Source organism: Vanessa tameamea, chromosome 7 (genome assembly GCF_037043105.1).
Source record: "Vanessa tameamea isolate UH-Manoa-2023 chromosome 7, ilVanTame1 primary haplotype, whole genome shotgun sequence".
NCBI classification, from domain to species: domain Eukaryota; kingdom Metazoa; phylum Arthropoda; class Insecta; order Lepidoptera; family Nymphalidae; genus Vanessa; species Vanessa tameamea.
The window spans coordinates 12,476,704-12,498,401 of record NC_087315.1 but is presented as its reverse complement, the minus strand read 5'-3'; the positions used below and the strand labels follow the sequence as shown (position 1 = coordinate 12,498,401).

General features: G+C 32.4%; 2 protein-coding genes across 2 annotated transcripts in view; one reads left to right on the top strand and one right to left on the bottom strand.

Moving 5' to 3' along the window:
* Nucleotides 1–21,698, bottom strand: part of LOC113395738 (angiotensin-converting enzyme) — a 169,363-nt gene that overhangs the window by 89,237 nt on the left and 58,428 nt on the right. The gene's annotated exons all lie outside the window — the stretch shown is intronic.
* Nucleotides 12,070–13,974, top strand: LOC113395732 (skin secretory protein xP2-like). Its single transcript, XM_026633406.2, has 2 exons — nucleotides 12,070–12,230; nucleotides 12,570–13,974. Exons 1-2 carry the CDS (start codon nucleotides 12,219–12,221, stop codon nucleotides 13,638–13,640), a joined length of 1,083 nt encoding a protein of 360 aa, XP_026489191.2. The 5' UTR covers nucleotides 12,070–12,218; the 3' UTR covers nucleotides 13,641–13,974.

Here is a 21,698-nt window from a genome sequence, read left to right as displayed (position 1 = left end):
ATCATGACCGCGTGGAATAGTTGCAAGACTGCTAGTATTTCCTCGTTGAAATGCGATTCCGATCTTCCGATCTTGATTAAGAAGTAGTAATATCAAGATGGCGTGTTGTGTATTTGGAAATGTTAGGTAGTCATGATTACTCCGATATATATAATATGGAATTAGAAAAGTACATTGGCGGTGCTTGTTGGTTTCAGTATTTTCCTAAAAATATAAATAAATAAATAAACGTTTTGTGTAAATGTATTGCGTTTACTTTTACACACTATCAAAACCAGTTTTAACTGGCTTTCAATACAGCAGAAAAAATTTAAAAACTTTTAGCAAATTAACGTTCAGATTTTGAAACGGTGTTTGGTTGATGGCAGTTGATGACGCAAAAACGACCAACGAGCGTTCAGAATGAAGTCAAATTAGTTAATCTGATTTTGACCAACGTTTAAGAAATTGGAAGGAAATTATTAAAATAATATATAAAAATATAGAGCGTGTTTATTGTATGCGTAATCTTATGTTACAATAATGCGAAGCGGCCATTACCTGGCGATTCAGTGCACACGGTATCGTAATTACAATAAAATCATCTTTTAAAGTTGATGTAATTAAAAATTGTAAATTAATTTAATTTGAGCGAATACAAGAATTAACTCGTATTTCGGAATATTAAATGCCAGTTCTGAAATGATTTGAGGAAAAATATACATTTAATTTAATAACTCCATCTGATAATTAGCGAGATTAAGAATCGTTTGTAATACTTTTACTAGTGACGTACTCTATATAATTAAATGTCATCATCACATAACAGATAAAAAAAAGAAACAAAAAAAATAACAAATTATATTTTAATCAAGTAGACTCTTTGTAATAAGAAAAGCACTTTTGAATCGTTAATTTACAAGGTAAATTTTAACATTAAGCTACTACCGGTTCATGTTGATTCTACCGAGAAGAACCGGCAAGAAACTCACTAGTTATACTTTTCATTTAAAAACAATTTACCTGTAATCATGATACACAATTATATCTATGCATCTTTTCTTGTATAACTTATACATATAATCGAGCACGATAAAATACGCCTTATTTTAAATGTAGCTATCGATAAATGTTTTGCGTTTTTTTTTTTATCAAATCGTATACCCCAGGTGGGACTAACTTTGTCAAGTCGAAATCTTGGTGTAATAAGTTCATACTTATCATGTTTATACAATGCTTGTCACTTTATCTATCAAATTCATCGACATTTTGACATACACACACACACGCACACATACGTTGTTATACATGACGTTGCACACAGCGCACTGAAAATCGAACTTAAAATTTTCCTCTCAACATACAAAGAGGTTTCACTAAAAATTCATAATGTTATGTTTATATTTTTTTCACTTTAGTCATCACCCCATTATTGTTACATTAGATTACGAGTACTTGTTTATTATATAGATTGCCGCGATTTCGTAAACATCTATGATGTCTTGATTTCTGTGATTGTCGCTCAAGGTTTTCTTTGTTCTGAAACGTAGTCGGTATTGTTAGTCGGTGTAACACGAGTACTTGGCTCTAACAATGTAACTCGAGGCATTTCTTAAATCTTAACGTGATTTTGCCCTTATTCCGTTGTCAGTTTATTAAATGAAAAGAAATATCTCTAATATACGCGGCCGATGTGAAACATTAAAATTCATTGCTTGTTCAAACCCAAGGACGTATCACTGAATTTCCATGTACTTAATTGGTCTTTATAATGCATCTCATCATAAGAAAACAACGCGAGGAGACGTGCATGTGTAACCCGCAATGGAACAGCGGGGCGGAATAAACTCCGAAAAATCTTCTCCCCAGAGGGAGCCAGTCAGTTAAGAAATTAACGGCTTTTGAAATAATTTATTATTAATGGTAAAGAGTCGTTACTGAAACTTCTTATTAATTGTATATTAGCAAATACCTAGTATTAAATTATATAATGTATACGATACAAGGGAGTAGAAAGCGGCGGCGGAAAGGGGGCAAAAAGGGATATGAGTGCGTCATGCCGCAAATAAATAAATACATATTAATAATAATTAAATAAAAATGATAATTTTTTTAATAAAAAATCCATGTGTATTAAATCAATAATATGATATAAAACCGTATACAATAGAGAGAGACAGAGAGAAAGAGAAAAAGAGAGAATTATCGCTTGGGCAACGCTTTTCCTTGCGTGACGATTTCTACCAGTTCACTCTACTGTAAGCCGCATAGGACATCTTCGTTTCAAAAATATTTTCCCCGAAGCATTTGGTTATAAAAAAAATACAAATAACTAAATAAAAAAAAAGAGTCATTTTATCATTTATATTTATGAAACGTAAAACTCCGAAGTAGTTCTTTTTACTTTTTAATTATTTTGAATGAGGTCGTCAGTATAATATTGCGTAACTATTGATATCCTGAAATAATATACAATGCTGTAATAAAAATACTTAATTCTTCCGTTCTCCTTGATAGGTTTAATGTATCTTATATGTATTACTCAATACTTACGAGTTCGGCTCGCGTATTCTTTGCAACATTAAATTCTCTTACAAATGGTGCAGAAATGGTTAAATATTATCATGAATATTCCACTGATTAAACCTGAAGCCCCAAGATCTTGTAAGAATGTTGTCGCATATTCTAAATATGTTTCGTATAACTAATCTAGACTACTTAGACATGGATGGATTTTGGGATGAGGTTCTTCTTATAGAACCTCGCGAAGATTGTGTAGGCGGTAACTATCATTGTATATAATAATGGTTAAAAAAAAAAATATATATATATATATATATCCCGCTGAGTTTCTTTCGCCGGTTCTTCTCAGGTCCGAGGTGCTAAATTCCGAACCGGTGGTAGATTTTTGACAATCAATAAGCAAGTGTAAACACTTCTATATTGAATAAAAATTTTTGATTTGATTTGATTTGAACCAAAAAAATATGTATTTGTAACCTTTTTTTTGCAACGATTCATACACGGACAGAACAACATCTGTAGGATACTTTAAGTATTTTATATTTACTAGCTATCCTTCCTTCGCATCGCACGGCTTCAGGGACCAGAATAAGGGTCTACGTAAGACGTTTATTTTGGGTAACGTTCACAAGCGAACGCAGAACGACTTATCAAACTCAGCGAAGTTTGCAAGCGTTAGGGATAAAGAGTATAATATAGACTATAGAGTAACCTATTCTAGACGATATTCTATCTCTATGTCAAATTTCATTCGGATCCGTTCCACCGTTCAGGCGTGAATGACAACTGAAGATTCATCCAGTCAAACTTTCGTATTTATAATACGAGTACGTTGACAACGTTAGGAAGAATGAGTACAATCACGGCGGATAATGTGCATACTGTATCCTAAATTGCGTATTTGCGTTGAATTAATTGCTGTTAAATACGCGGACGGATATTAGTGTGCGTGCTGTTAATAATTATTAATAGACGTTAATTCGTATCATTTATTAGAATATGTGTTAAACTAGACTAATGAAGTAACGTCAGACGAACTGTAACTACCACCTATGACCTCGTAAATATAATTGCATGCGAGTTTATTTTTAATTATGATTATTGTTTTCTTAAAGTTAAGCCGACCGGCAGATAACCCGAGTGGTACCTACCATTAAACACTGGCACTGTAAGGATTATTAACTATTAAGGGATGGTCAATCCTAACATTACATTTTTATGTACCTGGTTATGTTATGTTATGTTTGTTCTACTACCTATCTACCTTCAAAACGGAAGTACTGCTGTTTGGCGGAAGAATATGTAATAGGTACCTAGACTGGCTTGCAATAAACACTAGCACTAACTTGCTTCAAACTATTTTCGTTCAAACCGTTTTCGATTCTAATTTCCATTCAAATAAATGACTAATCGTTTATTTTCGTATCGACATGTTTTGTGATTAAACTCCCAAGTTATTCTCATAAATTGCAAACAGTTAATTGCTTTATATATGACATTCAGTAATGTCAGCTTTACATAATATTCCTTCTAATCGCTTTTACTTCTTAGCTGATATTAAAAATATTTGATATTTTTTAAATATATAACCATTTTTAAATATTTTTAAATTGAAGGTAAATCAAATTGAATTCAAAATGGAATAAAATTTTTATTAAACTCTTGTTTTTTCGAAAGTAAGTACCAATTCGTTCCTTTCGTTAAATTACTAACTTAATCTATTGTGAAATTGATCTATTAATCATTAAATACATAAGGAATTAACAACTTTTGTTACATAAGAGTTAAATATGTACAGTTTTTTTTATTAAATGTACTTACACTAATAAAAACGTAATATCTTGTACAGTTTTGGTTATTAAACGTACTGATGAGTCGATGCTGTAACTATTACGAGTAGCAAATAAATAGTGGCCGTTGTTTCTGCATTGAAAACTAGATTCAGACTAATTTATAATGTTAGTTATTTTTTTATTTCTTTATAAACTTTATTGCACACAGACACAATACAAAATACAACGCAAAGTACAATATATTCTGTAGGTTAAAAGCGTGCAAAGCCTTATCGATTTGTCGATCTCTTTCAGACAACTAACTATAACAATTAAAGAAAAAGCTGTGGCAGAACCTAATTATAAGAATTGAAGAAATAGCAAAAAATACATCAAAATGAATTCATTGAATAACAAGTAAGACTCTCATCAAAATATGTACAGCGTGTTATTTACTAATACTAATTCCGATAGTATAAAAATTCGGGATACATCAAAAGACGTCTACTCGTTTAATAATATAGATTTTTGGCATCCCGGCAAACAGTGCCGTTCATTTTAATGCCTACTATCTATTCATCAGAAATTCTATCCTTAATTATTCATTGTGAATGAGCAAATGTTAGCCAATGAAAGAAACAAGAGATATAAAATTCTCGATACAATAATTCGTGTATTGACTAATACATAGTCTTATTTATACTTCTGACGTTGGCTGTGTCTATATGCGAAGATTTATTAATATCGATAATTTAATCGTATGCCTAATTTAATTGACCTTTAGATGATTTCGTTTTATTTTTATTCTGTGCCCTGTAATCTTGTTGTCACTGTAAATGTAACAGAAGCAGAACGTAACGCTGCTGTTAATCAATTTCATGCTATGACTATTTACTGAGTGCTTTTTCATTTATTATTATTTAAACTAGTATACATTTCCTATATACCAATATGCCGTGTTGTTGCTTTACAAATAGAAAGTGTTTTTATTATTATTATAACTAAATATATAAGTTATATGGGCGCGGTCCATCTTTTATAAGTTTTTTCGCCTATTATTGTTATAAACTATAAAGCGATATTTCTGTGAAACTAGTTAAATCTTAAGCTACGTTTCCTCTAAAGGACTTTTTTTTTATTTTTGAAAGAGTTGTTAACGCAGATATCGCTATTTCAATTGAAAGATTACATTGAAATGCAAAATTCTTAAATGAAATGTTACAATTTATGTTTTTTTTTTCATCTGAATGTTGGTTTGGTCGTCAATGATTCCTTAATCAGTGTTTACGTCTCGTTAACGATTTGTTGCGCAACGTTGATTAAACTAAAAAAATAAAACAAACTAAAATATTTTTTTATTATTTTATATATATTTTTGGATTATTTTAAGTGATCAATAATTTAGACATATTTTAAAATGGTAAAATATGTATTCGCCTATACTCTGTAGTCAATGGAACATCCCGAAATTGAGTAATTAGTTATTTAAGCTATTTCAATGTAAAGCTTCTAAAATAGAAGAACAAGGAACGCAGTATTTGCTCACTTATCGAATCAGAATATGAATGCGTGATTTGTTTAAGATACAAAAATCATGTTAATTAAAAAAAATACTGAGTTAACTTAAAAAAACAATGATATTGGAAATATGTTGTATCAAAATAGTGCCTTGCAATGTTCACAATTCGAGCTGTCTGTCTAAAGGTCAGGCGGATCAATTGAACCCGTGCGACATTTTATTTTAATATTCATGACAAATTATGTCTAAAATCACCAGGTTTTATACGGCATATATAATTGTAGTATTATTTGATTATGGCTTTTTATCAGTGGTATTAAATACGTAATATTAGTTTAGCAATAACCCGCATATAATGTGGGACAGCGAGGCATAAACCTCCTGTTAAGGAAAAGCTTTTGTCCTAATTGCATAATTTTTCAAGTATATATCTTTAGAGCATTTAATAAGGGATGTTTGCGTGGATATGAAACTTTTCTCTTAGGATAAATATGAACCTTTACTTACTTACTTTAGCAGCCTGTAAATTTCTCACTGCTGGGCTAAGGCCTCCTCTCCCTTTGAGGAGAAGGTTTGGAGCATATTCCACCACGCTGCTCCAATGCGGGTTGGTGGAACACACATGTGGCAGAATTTCGTTGAAATTAGACACATGCAGGTTTCCTCACGATGTTTTCCTTCACCGCCGAACACGAGATGAATTATAAACACAAATTAAGCACATGAAAATTCAGTGGTACCTGCCTGGGCTTGAACCCGAAATCATCGGTTAAGATGCACGCGTTCTAACCACTGGGCCATCTCGGCTCTACGAACCGCAACTAAATATTTTTTTTTGCAAATGACTCTATTAATTCAAATTTCGAAATTGTAAACAAATATTTTGGGTAAAGAGATAAACAGTTAGTGTGCCGTACCATACTGTACTAAATTAGTACATACGACTTTAAATTCTATAAATAAATATAGTTAACAATTTTCATATGCACTTGAAAAAATTAAAACAAGATGTGAAATGTCACGATGTTTTGTTTACTTAAGATAGAAAGGAGACCATTTGATTTAAATCACATTTGCACATTGACCTTCGTTTAATGAGAGGTGTGAACGAAATCAAATATTCGCAATATTTAATTTAGTGTTGTCCGTGTCTTCGTTTTAGCAGGGTCATATGGCGCGATTATAGTTGACCAACAATTGTTGTTCAATAAAAAATAAACTTCAAGTTTTTTTTATGGCATTTGTTCACGGACGGGCATATGGGCTGATGGTAAGTGGTCACCACCGCCCATTGACTATGGCGCTGTAAGAAATATTAACCATTCCTTACATCGCCAATGCGACACCGACCTTGGGAACTAAGATGTTACGTCCCTTGTGCCTGTAGTTACACTAAACCTTCAAGCCGGAACACAACAATACTGAGTACTGTTGTTTGGCGTTAGTTATGTATAAAACATATACTGACGAATTCAGTTCACTTTTAGATATTTAACCTGTCATTTTATATTAATTATTTCAATAAACAAATAAATGGATTTGACTCGAGTCTACAAAAGTTGGAAGTTGACACACTTTCATTGAATCGATTTTTGTTTCTTCAATTTTTATGATCTCGCTATTAGATCAGTTATGATAATAGTATATATTGAAATTGTTTTTGAGGTCGTTTGTTAGGAAAAACTTTGAGTTTATAACTCATCTCGTGCTCGAAGGTGACGGAGAATATCGTGAAGAAAACGTGTGTCTAATCTCAATGAAAGTTTGCCACATTTGATGTGTCACATATCTAAACCTTCCTCTGAAAGGGACAGAAAGCCTTACCCCAGTAGTCGGATATTTACCGGCTGTTATATTGACATTACTTATAAAATATACAAGTATATTTATAACTATCTAGTAGACAAAAAAAAAAAAAGTTTATTATAAATTAATTTAAAAATATTATTTATTTACATTAACTGACTCGGCTACAGAACCGCATCGATCGCATGACATTTAATTTTTTAAAAAAAGTAACCAATCTTAAATTAAGAATATATACGAATAAATAATTTAAACAAAAACACGAATTGAACTTTTTATTACACGTTTTTACTATTTCCAAATAAATATAAACTTCTACGAAATCAGAAAAACCTATTCCAATCTAAAACACTTCCTTAATTTTAAGTCGAGTATTGCTATGTGTACAATTTATTAATGCAATTGTGTTCAACGTCATTTTTTTATAAAAATACCTTAAATAAAACAGAATAATTTGATATTGTTCTGTACTTTAATTTTCCTTGTATGCAATTAGTTTTTTGACAAGAGGTACTTGTGAAAACTGTGCTAGTACTTGTGTCGGAAGAAGTCTTAAGAGTTATCCGTCAAATCGCATTCGGATTGGTCGATTAGGGCGTGCATCCTTTGTTGCTAATACAAGCGACTATTGTTAAGCGTTGACCAATAAGTACTATCACTTCCTCAATATTGAAAGACTAACATTTCATGTTAATATTTGTTCATTACATAATATAAGGGCTTGGTGCAACACTGTCTGGGTACGTACCACCCACTCATAACATATTCTATCGCTAAATAGTACTACTTAGTATTGTTGTTATCCGGTTTGAAGGGTGAGTGGAGCCATTGTAACAACAACACACGTGTTGACACAAGGGATATAAAGTATTAATTCTCAAGGTTAGCGGCGTACTGGCGATGTCAGACGTGGTTAATATTTCTTATAGTCCAATGTCTCTGTATGGGCGATGGTGTGATCACTTAATGAACCGAGATGGCCCAGTGGTTAGAACGCGTGCATCTTAACCGATGATTTCGGGTTCAAACCCAGGCAGGCACCACTGAATTTTCATGTGCTTAATTTGTGTTTATAATTCATCTCGTGCTCGGCGGTGAAGGAAAACATCGTGAGGAAACCTGCATGTGTCTAATTTCAACGAAATTCTGCCACATGTGTATTCCACCAACCCGCATTGGAGCAGCGTGGTGGAATATGCTCCATACCTTCTCCTCAACGGGAGAGCCCAGCAGTGGGAAATTTACAGGCTGATTATGTTAAGTTTATTATGTGATCACTTACAATCAAATACTTCCACCAAACACTTTCATATAAAATGTATATCATCGCCTACCTCACTATTTCCAATACAACGTTTGACGACCGGCTATGAAAAGGCATGACACGTCACGTCATCGACATAATTATAATAATACATTTAATCAAGTAATACCAAAGATGAGAATGAATAAATAGATAGGTAATATATTTAATATTGAAATATATTACTAATTTAGTATTTCGAATAAAATAACTTATTTATTGTGCAAATGATCTTCTTCATTCAAGGTTTTATATTTCTTAATGATACGTATCTATAATAATGATTGAGTAATTTCGCCATGTAACACTATTTAAAAAATGTATACCGCCTTGTAACATTATATTAAGATCTATACTATACTAGCTGCAAATCCCGACTTCGTACAACGCGTACAAAATTACCACATTTACATATCAAATTATCAAAATTCCTTTCGTTATAAAACACGGCCTCTACATTAAAAAGTCAGTCAGAAAAACGATTTTACAAGTAAATTTCCTTACAATATTATTTTTCACGCTATATATTATATTGTATATTATATACACGAGGAGTAACCTATAATACTTAGATTTCGACCTCGCAAAGTCAATACAACTTTGCTTGAGCACGGTATTCGTTTTTATAGTATGTTTCAACAGTTATTTATAACTTGGCCTATTGATAAATCTAAATCTCATGTCAAAAAACATTGATAAATAAGACATATTACACAACATAAGATAAAACGGTGGACTTAGTATTAGTTGAGCTGTTATAATATATAAACTTAACGGTACTTCACTGACATAAACTCTGTAATTAAAATTATGGAAAAATGTAACTTATTTTTCTATCATTTGTTTAGGTTTGAATAATAAAATTAGTAAGGATAAACTAACCTTAAATTTATGTATACTAACCAAATAATTAATATATATTTATAATACATAAAATGACTTAAATCTTGTATAAATTTGCTTCCAAAGTTCTGAGATCAAATCCGACATTTAAAACTAATAGGCATCACTAATCCGTAATGAATACCATAGATTACTTCAGATCTCGACCAATGATGTCATATCAATTCAAGGTCAACGTTGTTTATTTCTGTTTACTCCTCCTGCTATTGGAGTAGGCCGTATTTACAATTGGACCTCATTGGTCTAAATTCAAGATTCTGAAAATTTGGCAGTGACAACCCGGAGTCTTTAAGTTTGAAATGTTATTCGCTTCCGTGCCTGCGATTGAACTCTTCCCGGTCGAGTCAGATTTGCCGTCTTATTGATTGATTGTGAGAGTGAGGATATAGGGCACCTGCAATTTATTATATCTTATGTCATAAGTTAATCCATCGATTTACGAGCAGGTTTTTAATTAAACGTTTTTATTGTAGAAAAACATTGAAGTAGAACAGATTAATTTTACTTGTGGTAAAAACGTGGTTACAAGTCAACTCGGCAGTGAAGGAAAATACATGTATGAAGTGACAAGTGACATGCATGTATGAAAATCCACCCACAAATCCGTATTGGAACAGCGTGGTGGACTAAGTTCGAAACGAACTGGAGGCCAAGCTTTACAGGCGTTTACGTTTACAAGTTATAACATTAATTAATTCACGTGGACGCAATGTTTATAATAAGTACGTTAGTCTCTGTTTTTGTTGTGTATATGTGGAAACTTTTAAATAAGACACAATTTTCTTTGAAAATAATTATTTATTTTGTTTATCCAAAACAAAATAAATATCAAAATGTATTTACAAATCATTCGACTATTTAGATATATTGATTGTTAACTTGCTAAGTTTATTTTCTACATATAATATAATTCATAGGATCACCCACACATTGTAAAGTCGGCATTATTTAGAAAGGACGCGAAGTGAACGGAATGGAGACAGAAGTCATAAAATTTGTTAACACACAGTATAATTATTACTCTTACCCAAAATATAACATTAATTAATTAATATTTATGTTTAACCCAGGAATTCACGTGTTCCGTATATTATAATAAACAAATATATAAAAATAATCGATTATTTTATATTATTAACAATTTTTATTTTTAATGTGTGTTAATTTTTGTGTTTATTGATTCATTATTAACTTAATACCTCTGTTACTTTTATCGATTCAATCGTTTATTATCTGTAAATAGATTTAATAATTTAAAATTATTAAGAAACTATACGATTCTTAACTATATTTTAACTTCGGGTGTAAATGCTCAAGTTTTATAAAAAGAGTTCTTAATCAAATATAATTTGTACAACATACAATACATATTATAAATATTAATATAATTACCTTAAAGTAAGCCAGTTTCCAGTGATGGGTAATGGTTATATGATATATGACTCAGTGGATGGAAGACGTGAATCCGAACCGAGTATCCCAGGTTCAAAACAATGTCTAGCAGCACGACTTTGCATTAACCCTTACAATTCATCTCACACTAAGTGGTCGCGGAAAATATCGGATAAAATGTTACCACATTAAATATGTCAACCAATCCGCCTTAGGACAGCTCTGTGAAATTACTTCTAAACCGTATTTTTAATAAAAGAAACTCAGTAGTAAGACAATAACGATCAATTATTTCTTACCTTAAGCTGATTTCGATACGCATAGTATTTAGAGTATTTAGATGAAAACAATATTTAATGTTATTAACAATTACGAATATTTTTTTTGTCTGGGTTGTCTTGGGAAAATATTAGACTCTGAGAACTTATCTTAATAATTTTTTTTATGAAAATTTAAAATAATAATTCAATACATATAATTGTACGATATTAATAGAAAAATATTATTTATTTATTAATAATAAAATATAATATATATAGTTTTCGGTTACGGATTTTACTATTTATAAATAATTGAATAATTATTATTAAGCACTTTATAACATTTAAATTTAATTCGAACTGTTCGATATGTTTAAATATCAATTTGTCTAGCTTACCGTTGTACCACCTTTAATATTTTATTTACTGTATTACAGTTTTATTTGTAAATAATAAGTATCGTAATAAAATACTGCAATATGCAAATGTCCGCCGATGACAGCGACTGATCGCATTACTGTTTCAGGAACAGCTGTTATCTGAGAACCGGTCCGAATCTCGGTACTGAGTCGATGTGCATTTCGGCTTTACGCTTAACGATACCCCTCGAAAGCGAAAGTGTAGTAGTCCTACGGAGTGGCGCCATTTTTTTTCATCGCTCGGCCGCTCAATCCGTATATATATAGCGTGGTGGAACCTACCACGCATCATTCGCATTCAGGACTTCGCTGGCTTCAGTGCAACCAAATAAACGAAGCATCATGAAGCTCATGGTGTGTTTTAATTTTGTGCAAGTGTAATGTGATAGTGCAAACCTCTGGATTAGATCCCCTGTCCCAGTTTAACGTTACATAACACGGACATTACGTATAGCTTTATGTGTCGTTCGAGGCACTAACGCCCATTAAGCCTTGGGGCTTTTACCGGTTGACCGATACCTTTATCTTTATATTATACTCAAGCTGCAGTTACCTAATCGAAAATGATTTGAACCAATATAATAACGAATACTAGGAAATGTTTCCCTATCAACCAACTAAAATATTCTCTCTCCATAGAATAGTTGAGGAAGTTCTATAAATATGTATTAACCATTTTTATTATTTTTTCAGCTCGTGGCCGCCAGTCTGGTGGCTGTCGTGGCTTTCGCTCACGCGGAAGAGGCCAAGGCAGCAGAAAAAGAAGTGGCAGTAACCGATAACAAGGCGGCATCTGACGAGAAGAAGCACGAGAAACGTGGACTTTTCAATCTTGGCTACGGCGGACATGGAGGCAGCATTGGTGGAGGATACGGCGGTAGTTTCGGTGGCAGCTACGGCGGTGGTTACGGAGGTGGTTACGGAGGTGGTTACGGAGGTCACGAAGAGGTGCACAAGACCATAACTGTGGTCAAAAATGTGCCCGTTCCCTACCCTGTAGAAAAGCACATCCCTGTCCCAGTTGAAAGGCAAGTTCATGTACCCGTTAAGGTACCCTATCCCCAGCCCTACCCCGTTGTAAAGCACGTTCCTTACCCAGTAAAGGAGATCGTCAAAGTGCCAGTACATATTCCTCAACCCTACCCCGTTGAAAAAAAGGTTCCTTACCCAGTACATGTTCCCGTCGACAGACCAGTTCCTGTTAAAGTATATGTGCCCCAACCTTACCCCGTAGAGAAGGAAGTACATGTTCCTGTCAAGGTGCACGTACCCGCTCCCTACCCCGTTGAAAAGAAGGTCCCTTACCCCGTAAAGGTCCCAGTTCATGTACCTGCACCTTACCCAGTCGTCAAGGAGGTTCATGTACCCGTAAAGGTCCCAGTCGACAGGCCCTACCCTGTACATATCCCCAAGCCTGTACCTTACCCAGTAGAGAAACCTGTACCTTACCCAGTAGAAAAGGTTGTACCTTACCCCGTCAAGGTTCACGTCGACCGTCCAGTACCCGTTCACATTGAGAAGCCAGTGCCTTACCCCGTAAAAGTGCCCGTACCAGCCCCCTACCCCGTTGAGAAGCACATTCCATACCCAGTAGAGAGGGCTGTGCCTTTCCCCGTCAATGTGCCAGTAGACAGGCCCTACCCTGTCCACATTGAGAAGCACGTGCCAGTTCACGTTGAAAAGCCAGTGCCTTACCCCGTCAAGGTGCCAGTCCCAGTTTTCGTCAACCACGGTCACGAGTATGGACATCATGGTAGCTACTAATGGCTGCAGGAAGCAGACGCTGCATTGTGATATATAAATCTAAGATTAGCACAAAACAGCTGCCGAGGGCCTTGGGTAGTATTATCAAACTGAATAATGGTGATAACCAGATCTCTGGATATTTCAACCCAAGACCCACGACTGCTTTGCATTAATGTAACTCTCTTATAATTTTTATTTGTTATTATTTTTTTTATTTTGTGAACCTGATCGGTAAATGTTGCGTTTTTTTTTTAATTTTGAGTACATGTACCTGTTATGATAGGACGAAATGTTTCTTTAGAAAAATTATCATTGTAAGAAATAAATGCTTGGCGCTGCCAAAAGACAATAATCTATTTCATTTCCAAATCCATTGTCTCTAATAAGGGGTTCGAATAATTATTCAGCGCGGTACTGTTTGCGAAATTCGACAAAATATAGAGCAGATTTGTATCGCATCGCAAACCAACCACTTGAATCGCCGCTGTTTAAGTCATGTCGAAACGTTTGACAACAAACGAAGTCCGTTGGTTTGCGTAAGGCTAATAATACAAATCGCTACGATATATTTACGTACATATATTAGATTTGTTTTTGTAAAAGCTTACCTTTTACGGTATATCCTATCAATAATGAAAGGAAAGAACCAATTCATTTGATTTTAAGTTATACGAGATGATGTAAACCGAATCAACTGGAAGACGCATTTAATTGATAGTTACACGCGTAAATTCACCATAGCCTGCATATAATAGTACTCCATCGGATGATTTAGTAATCTTTAATGTTATAGCAGCGACTAGTTATATGGTCTCTGGACGTTTCGTTATCATCCTCAGTTCGGTTTTTGCATAAGCTATAATTTATTACAAATACAAAATGCGCGTTTACCAACACAGCGTCAAAGTCGATAATTACAGTCAGTTCTTAATGCAAAATTTTGCAAATATCCAACGTATGGTTAATTCGTTTTAAATTACACAGTGTAAACTCACCATTCTAATTAGGTTTAACGTCAATATTTTAACAATAATATACATAAGTTTTGAGTATGTTTCACGATTGAAATCAATAGCGGATATTTTGTAAGCGTATTAAATGATATAATCCTTTTGATTCGCCAAGCGAATGTAAAAAGGAAATACCATTCTATTTTTGAATAGATTAACAAATACATTTTATATGGAGACACTGTTAAAAAATTTTTTTTTATTTTAACAAATATACTCTACTTATGATGTTGTGGCTGCATAGTAATGGTCACTAGTTTACTTTAAAGGCGGGAAAAAAAAAGAAAGGTCATAGGATGTACATACTCGTATATCTAGCTGTATGCATCCTGTGACCTTAATCAACGGAATATCTGATGCAAAAATATATCTGTGCATTCGTTGATTTTCATACAGGATAAATAATAATTCAATTGTATTTCATTAAAGTTCACAAGTAATTTAACTGGTGGAAAACAGTAACTACTGAGTTTCTTGCCGGTTTAACTCTGTAGAATCTATTCCAAGCCGATGGTTAGAACGTACAGCAACTATCTCACAATCTTTATAATTTACAAACAAATCATAACACAGATTTCACCGATATCTAAATCAAAGCTCCGACTATAGATAATTTAAAAATAAAAACAGTAAAACTAGTACTAGTTTGCCTCATTAGTATAAGAATATGTTTACATGAGGTAATTGTCAAAATGTCAGTCAAACAATGTCGTAAGGGACATAGAGTTAACTGCGATTTTCGGTTCAAGGCCGGGTAATCACCACTTATTATTCATGTGCTTCACGTAGGTTTGTAATTCTCTGGTCGACCATGAAGGAAAACATCGTCAGGAAACCTGCATGTGCCTGAAATATCTGTTTTAAGTATGTGGTACAGCGTGGTGGGAAACACAAAACACCCTTAAGTCTTAGACCAGCAGTGGGATATTAACAGCATGATACATCAAAACTGTATACAATATTTTTTTTGAATACGTTATTATTTTCATAGAGTTCAATTTCAGGAACTTGTTCGAATGTATGAGTTATCAGATGTTATATCATAATAGGCTCGTTGTAAACAACTCTATCGGCTTCCTTAAACTGTATTTATGTAATGAGCGTACATAATTTATATTACACGATACATATTTTTTGTTCATACCTTCATAATAAAAATATTTGGTAGACGTGGAATAAAAATGGAACTATTCAGGTTTGTGATAATTATGTACTCCTAGCGATTTTTGACCTAGTAGGAAATGTAACACCTTTATACTTGTTTATAAGATCAAACAAATGTTTACTCCTTATTCCGGTCGAATTATAATATTGATTATAATCCGACGGGAAGGAAATGATAACTGGAGAGAGTTTAGGTGCAGTACCAATCGCTCTACGCGCTTTCCGAGTCACGAGAATGTAAACAACGCAAGCTTCTATACTTCTGGCGTCTTAACTTCTGCCTCTAAATAATCAAAAACATTTTACTAGTCTGACTTGCGGTTAGAATCCAGGAATAATTGAGTTATTTATTCGAAACACTATTGAATAATACGTAATTATAAGATATTGCTTTAGTCGTCTAACAGTTATATGTTAACTATCTAATCTTTATAGCGCCTGCTGACGATTTTCCTTGTAAATAATATTAGCCAATCTAACATGCCCTGTGCATTGAGATTTGATACGCATAATATCAATTCACTTACTTCATAAGCTAACCGTGAAAACTTTAAAGGATACTAATTCTTATATCACGGCAATAAGGAACGTAATAGCGCTTACTCTAAATTATAAACTATCACTGATTTTGCGACATAAAACATTACGCCCATTGATATTACGTAATTGTTTATGTGAGAAAAATTCTAAGATGAATAAGTAAAATTGTAACAAATAACATTAGGACGTATACAGACTATAGCGACTTTATGACATACTCATATTGTCACGTTTTTTTATACCGTAGGTAGTAATCGTTTAAGCAAATGCATGCGTCATTTATGAACTTATATAATGGATTGAACAGCTTAATCTTTACCGAATATTATGGGTTCGAATCCGATTAATCCAAAGGACTTTTACGTGTTTAATATATTATTCCGTTTTTAACATTAATTAATGGAAGGAATCGTCGGGAAATTTTGGCATATATTAAAACTAAGTGAATTTAAACCTTTCTCTTAAGCGGGAGGCTCTGCCCAGTTGTGGGACTATGCAGTAGTCTTTATTAAATGATAGAATCGAATTTAGTAGATTGTATATCTTTTTCTATACTTGTAAACCTTGATTTAGTTCAGAACATTTGTGTCTTTTTGGCTTAGGAAAATTCGTAGTTTTTATTTTCATTAAGAATGTCCAAGATGATCTCATTAAAAATATACTGGTGGGTTGATACGAGATCATGATCTCCGTTATATATGTAACTATACCTTACGCACTTTTTAAACTGGACAAAAGATCTTGCAATAAAGTTCGGTGATAAAAACTAAAATCTATGCCAGTCAAACTCTAATAAGTTTATTAAATATATAGCCATTACAGTAATCCACATAGGTCATTATGCACATTCATACAAAAATTTATATAATACGTGTCGTATATACAATAGTGTTAATATGTGTACCTTCAAACAAAAGTAATTGCACATTATATAATACTTAAAAAGAATAATAATTTTACGCAACACCAACATACAAAACTGACCAACAAATGTGACATGAATTACGAAAATATTCGCGAGAATAAGCCAGTTTTAACACAAATTTCTCGAATCTATTTTAAGTATAGCATTATTCATTACCTAACATATCACGCCGACTATACTTTACTTTGATCGCTTTACGACGGCAATGACAATTAGATTATATAACTTAAGCAATACGATACGAATTATGAATGTTAGATTATATATTTATATACCACTTTTATTAAAAATTACTAGTGGGTCTCCCGCGAAACTTCGCGTTAATTCAAACGTTATTTTAAGACTTTCGTACCTTTTATCCTTACTCTAAAATTAATTCTTTATTAGCTCATACAGCTACTAAATTTCTATGCTATGCTAAAGAAGAGATTTAGTATCTCTTAGAGCTACTTAAAAGAGATTTAGTAGCTCTAGGAGCTACTAAATCTCGTTGCTATTGTCCCATAATCACTGGGGCAAAAATCTGCGTACACTATTAATATGTAAGATGATTATAACTATGTAGTTGAAATACATGGACTTTGGATTAGTTGTGAAATAAACCTTCATTAAAAGTATAACACCTCGCCTAATCGCCTCAACTTTGGACTAGAGGTCTGCTTCATTATTGATCGAAAATGCTGCTAGAATTCATAGGCAGGACGTGTGTTAAACAGTAACTATTTTCGTATTTATTTCTATATAATTTAGGTCTAAATGTTATAATGTAAGAATTATTTTGTGAATAAATATATATATTTTTTTATTGTGTATTTATCTATTATAAAAAGACGCCAGATCTATATAAATATAATATACAATTATTTTTGTACGTTTCAAATTCAAGCACTGTTTATTGATTCGCACGTTTAAAGCGAAGTACCAATTAAAATTTATATTATTATTGTTGTTAATGACTTTAGATTGGTTTAAATTTATATTAGTGTTATTGTACTGTTAAAACAGTTCTATGCGTTCAAATATCTTAATCGGAGAATTATTTTATAACGGTCGTTTATAGTAATCGATCGTTTGGTTATTTATTTTAAAATTTTATATTATGGTTAACTCATAATATGAATAACTATTGCCATTTTTATGGCCAAAGAGCCGCGACCGGTGAAAAGATAGAACGAGTGCAACGTAACGTAACCTTGCGGGCTCAACTCTAAGCAACTCTACATTTAATTTTTTTTTATTTGAGCATCTAATTTTTGACCGACATTACAAATATGGTGAGGGGGTGTTGAGTTTCATACCAGTGCATACCAGTGTAGCAGAATATGCTCTAAGTACCCATCGTGAGGAATGTATGATTTTACTCTGTTATATTTACGAGCACTTACGTTTTTTATATTACTATGAACAGAGCAATGACCTTTAAAACGATTTATCTGTACAATAAAAGCAGTTTTAAAATGTTTTATAAATTTATGTTTTATTATAGTAATTTTATGAAGAGGCTATAAACGCACAGTAACCGTCAATGAGCCAATCACCGTCACAGTTCTGCACTGGGCTGTGACTCCTTCCATGAGTAAACCGGGCTTGAAACTCATTAAAAAATACCACCAAATGTAAGTGCATAAACCATTTACGTCATAATTAATGATTACACGCACAGACTTATAGTTATTCACTTGGTATTTGGTACGATTTCACCGGCGATGATTAGTTGGAAAAAATATATTGAAATTGTACACACTGAAGATACTGTGTCTTGAACTGACTGTGGAATATGAATCGTAATACAAGATTGCGGGTTCAAATCAAACTCTGTACAAATTAAGAATCTGTTTTTGTTTTTCATTTGTTTGTTTATAAGTGGACTCGTGCTCGATTGGGGAGGATAACTTTCTGAGGAAGTGACACAAAAACATTATCCTCATTAAATCACGTGGATTAAACTCTAATGACCTCGTTACAAGCCGAACATTTTTGGCAATAATGTAACTTTTTCGTTAATGTTTGACAAAGTATCATTCATCCCACAGTTAAAGAATTAGATAATTACTGCTTCGATATATACACAGTTTAAAAATATTTATAAAAAATACAGATCACTATCATTCACTTACTTAGTGTAATTATGTATTTAATAAAAACAAATTGAACTTTACCTACATTTATATGAGAACTAAAAAACAACCTGACAATAGTTTCATTGCAAAAACGTTTTTATAAGATCAAGAAATAGATTAAAAGATCTATTATAATACAGATAAACTAACACAATGCTTTGTATTGTTACGTACCGACTTCGCATGACATTAAAAACTTTTTCGAATCAACACAGGGTTAGTAAATACCAAATATCATATTGGACACTTTTCAACTCTAATTTAAAGTAAAGAAAAAGGTATTTAATACATTGAAAATACTTTATGCCTTATGACATTTTGAAAATAAGATAAGTCTAGGCTAGAAATATTACCAAAATATTATTTACAATGTTTCTAAAAATCATAAGGATATTTCTGTTTAATATACTGGGTCCGTCCCACGTAATTATCAGTTTGAAGATTACGAATAGACTTTGATATATGACATGACAAACGAAATAATTTCAAATATAAATGCATATGTGCGATTAATATTATTATATAAATTATTCCATATTCAAATGCTATATACATTAATATTTATAAATGACGTCATTGTCATATGACCTATACTTGTCTGTTTAAATTTAAGAATTGCATCAACATGGTATAATTTATATGCATTTTAATGCCAATTTCATTATATTTTTGCTACACGTTCAATCGTCAATATTGAAATATATAATTTAAATTTGCATAATTGTCTTTATATTTTGTCCAAAAATATTTTAAAAAAAAAAGGTTTTTCGATATTTAGTCCTCACTGGTGTATATTTCAGATCAAATCGTTTCGCCTACAGCGTTCTTTCTCACCAGAGACAAGCCAACTGGGATTATTTGTTCTATAGTGAAAATAATCCGAACACTAAAATAATGTATTTTATAAAGCTAAGAAAGATACCCGAACACACATGTTTTTCATTTTGTTATCGGACGGAAATCCTCCACGCCGAATTGAGATCAGTTGGAGGACTAAAAACTTCCCTTTGCTTGCCTAGGTAGTGTGCTAATTTCTTACTGAGAATTTCTTAAACAAACATTCGAAATTAGAACCTGACATATTAAATTTGCAGTTACATCTAAGCTACAGACCAACGAGATAATGATAAGGCAATTAATCCACTCGCAACATTTCTACGACACCGAAGACAAGTTTATTAATGGAGATTTTTAATACTTTCGATTTTTCATTCTCAATTCAAGCGTCGGTTAAATAAATAACATATTAAGATTAATGTCACCAATGTCTTAATTTCATACCCATAAAAGAGCTTTTACAACTTATTTGACCTACGTAGTATGAGGGTGAGTAGAAATCTGAGATTTAAGATAGATTTAGTTTGACATTTTAACACTTTAGGTATAGAACAGTGAAAATGTTTAATAGAGTCATAGTAATATAAATTATTATTGAACAACATTATTTTGCTGCTAAACAAAAATTAAATATGAAAGAAAATAAAAAGAAACAGTTACTGGTTCAATTTTAGAAAACCATTAAAAAAATTAAAATTGCCTCGTGTGAACGCTGCCTAAATCCTATTATAGGAAACCAATAGAATTCACTTTCGATCTCGATGCACTCTCGTTTTCGTTGCGTTCTCGTTATACCAGTTCAAACCGGTTTCCATTCTGCAACGGTACGCATATCATGACATGTTATTATTGTTCATTTCACACGCTTCGTGTACTATCTCCTTGCGTCACACAGTACGTTTTTCATGCTGCGATGTAATTAACTTTGGTATATCACTCATCATTGATTATTAGGAAAGTTTAACACAAACTTATCATAAATAATAATTAGTAATTATACTAAAAGTTAGTGGCATTGTTAGAAACTCGAACCATGAAAAGTTTCTTGTAAATATTTTGGACTAATTATAAAACTAAAAAATAACTAAGTATTCTATTTAACGCTCTATTTTCACATTCTATTTCAATGTAAAATGTACATTTTTCTTATATTTAATTCTTATATAAAATGTTAATTACATCTTAAATATTCTTAACGTGTATAATTGTCAATGGATATCGGAGCCAAGCTTGTAAGTTACAAGTACAATAGTTCTACTATTCCTTGTATAAACATTAATCTACAATTCCATAACATTTCACACCTTGTTTTATCAAGAAATAAAAATCAGAATATTCATTATTTCAGTAAGCTCATAGCTTATTATGTTAAAGTTTTGAAATAAATATAAAGTTACCACCAAGTAGATTCTACCGAGTAGAACTAACAAGAAACTCAGTAGTAACCCATTTCGATAATAAAAATAACTCATGATCTAAC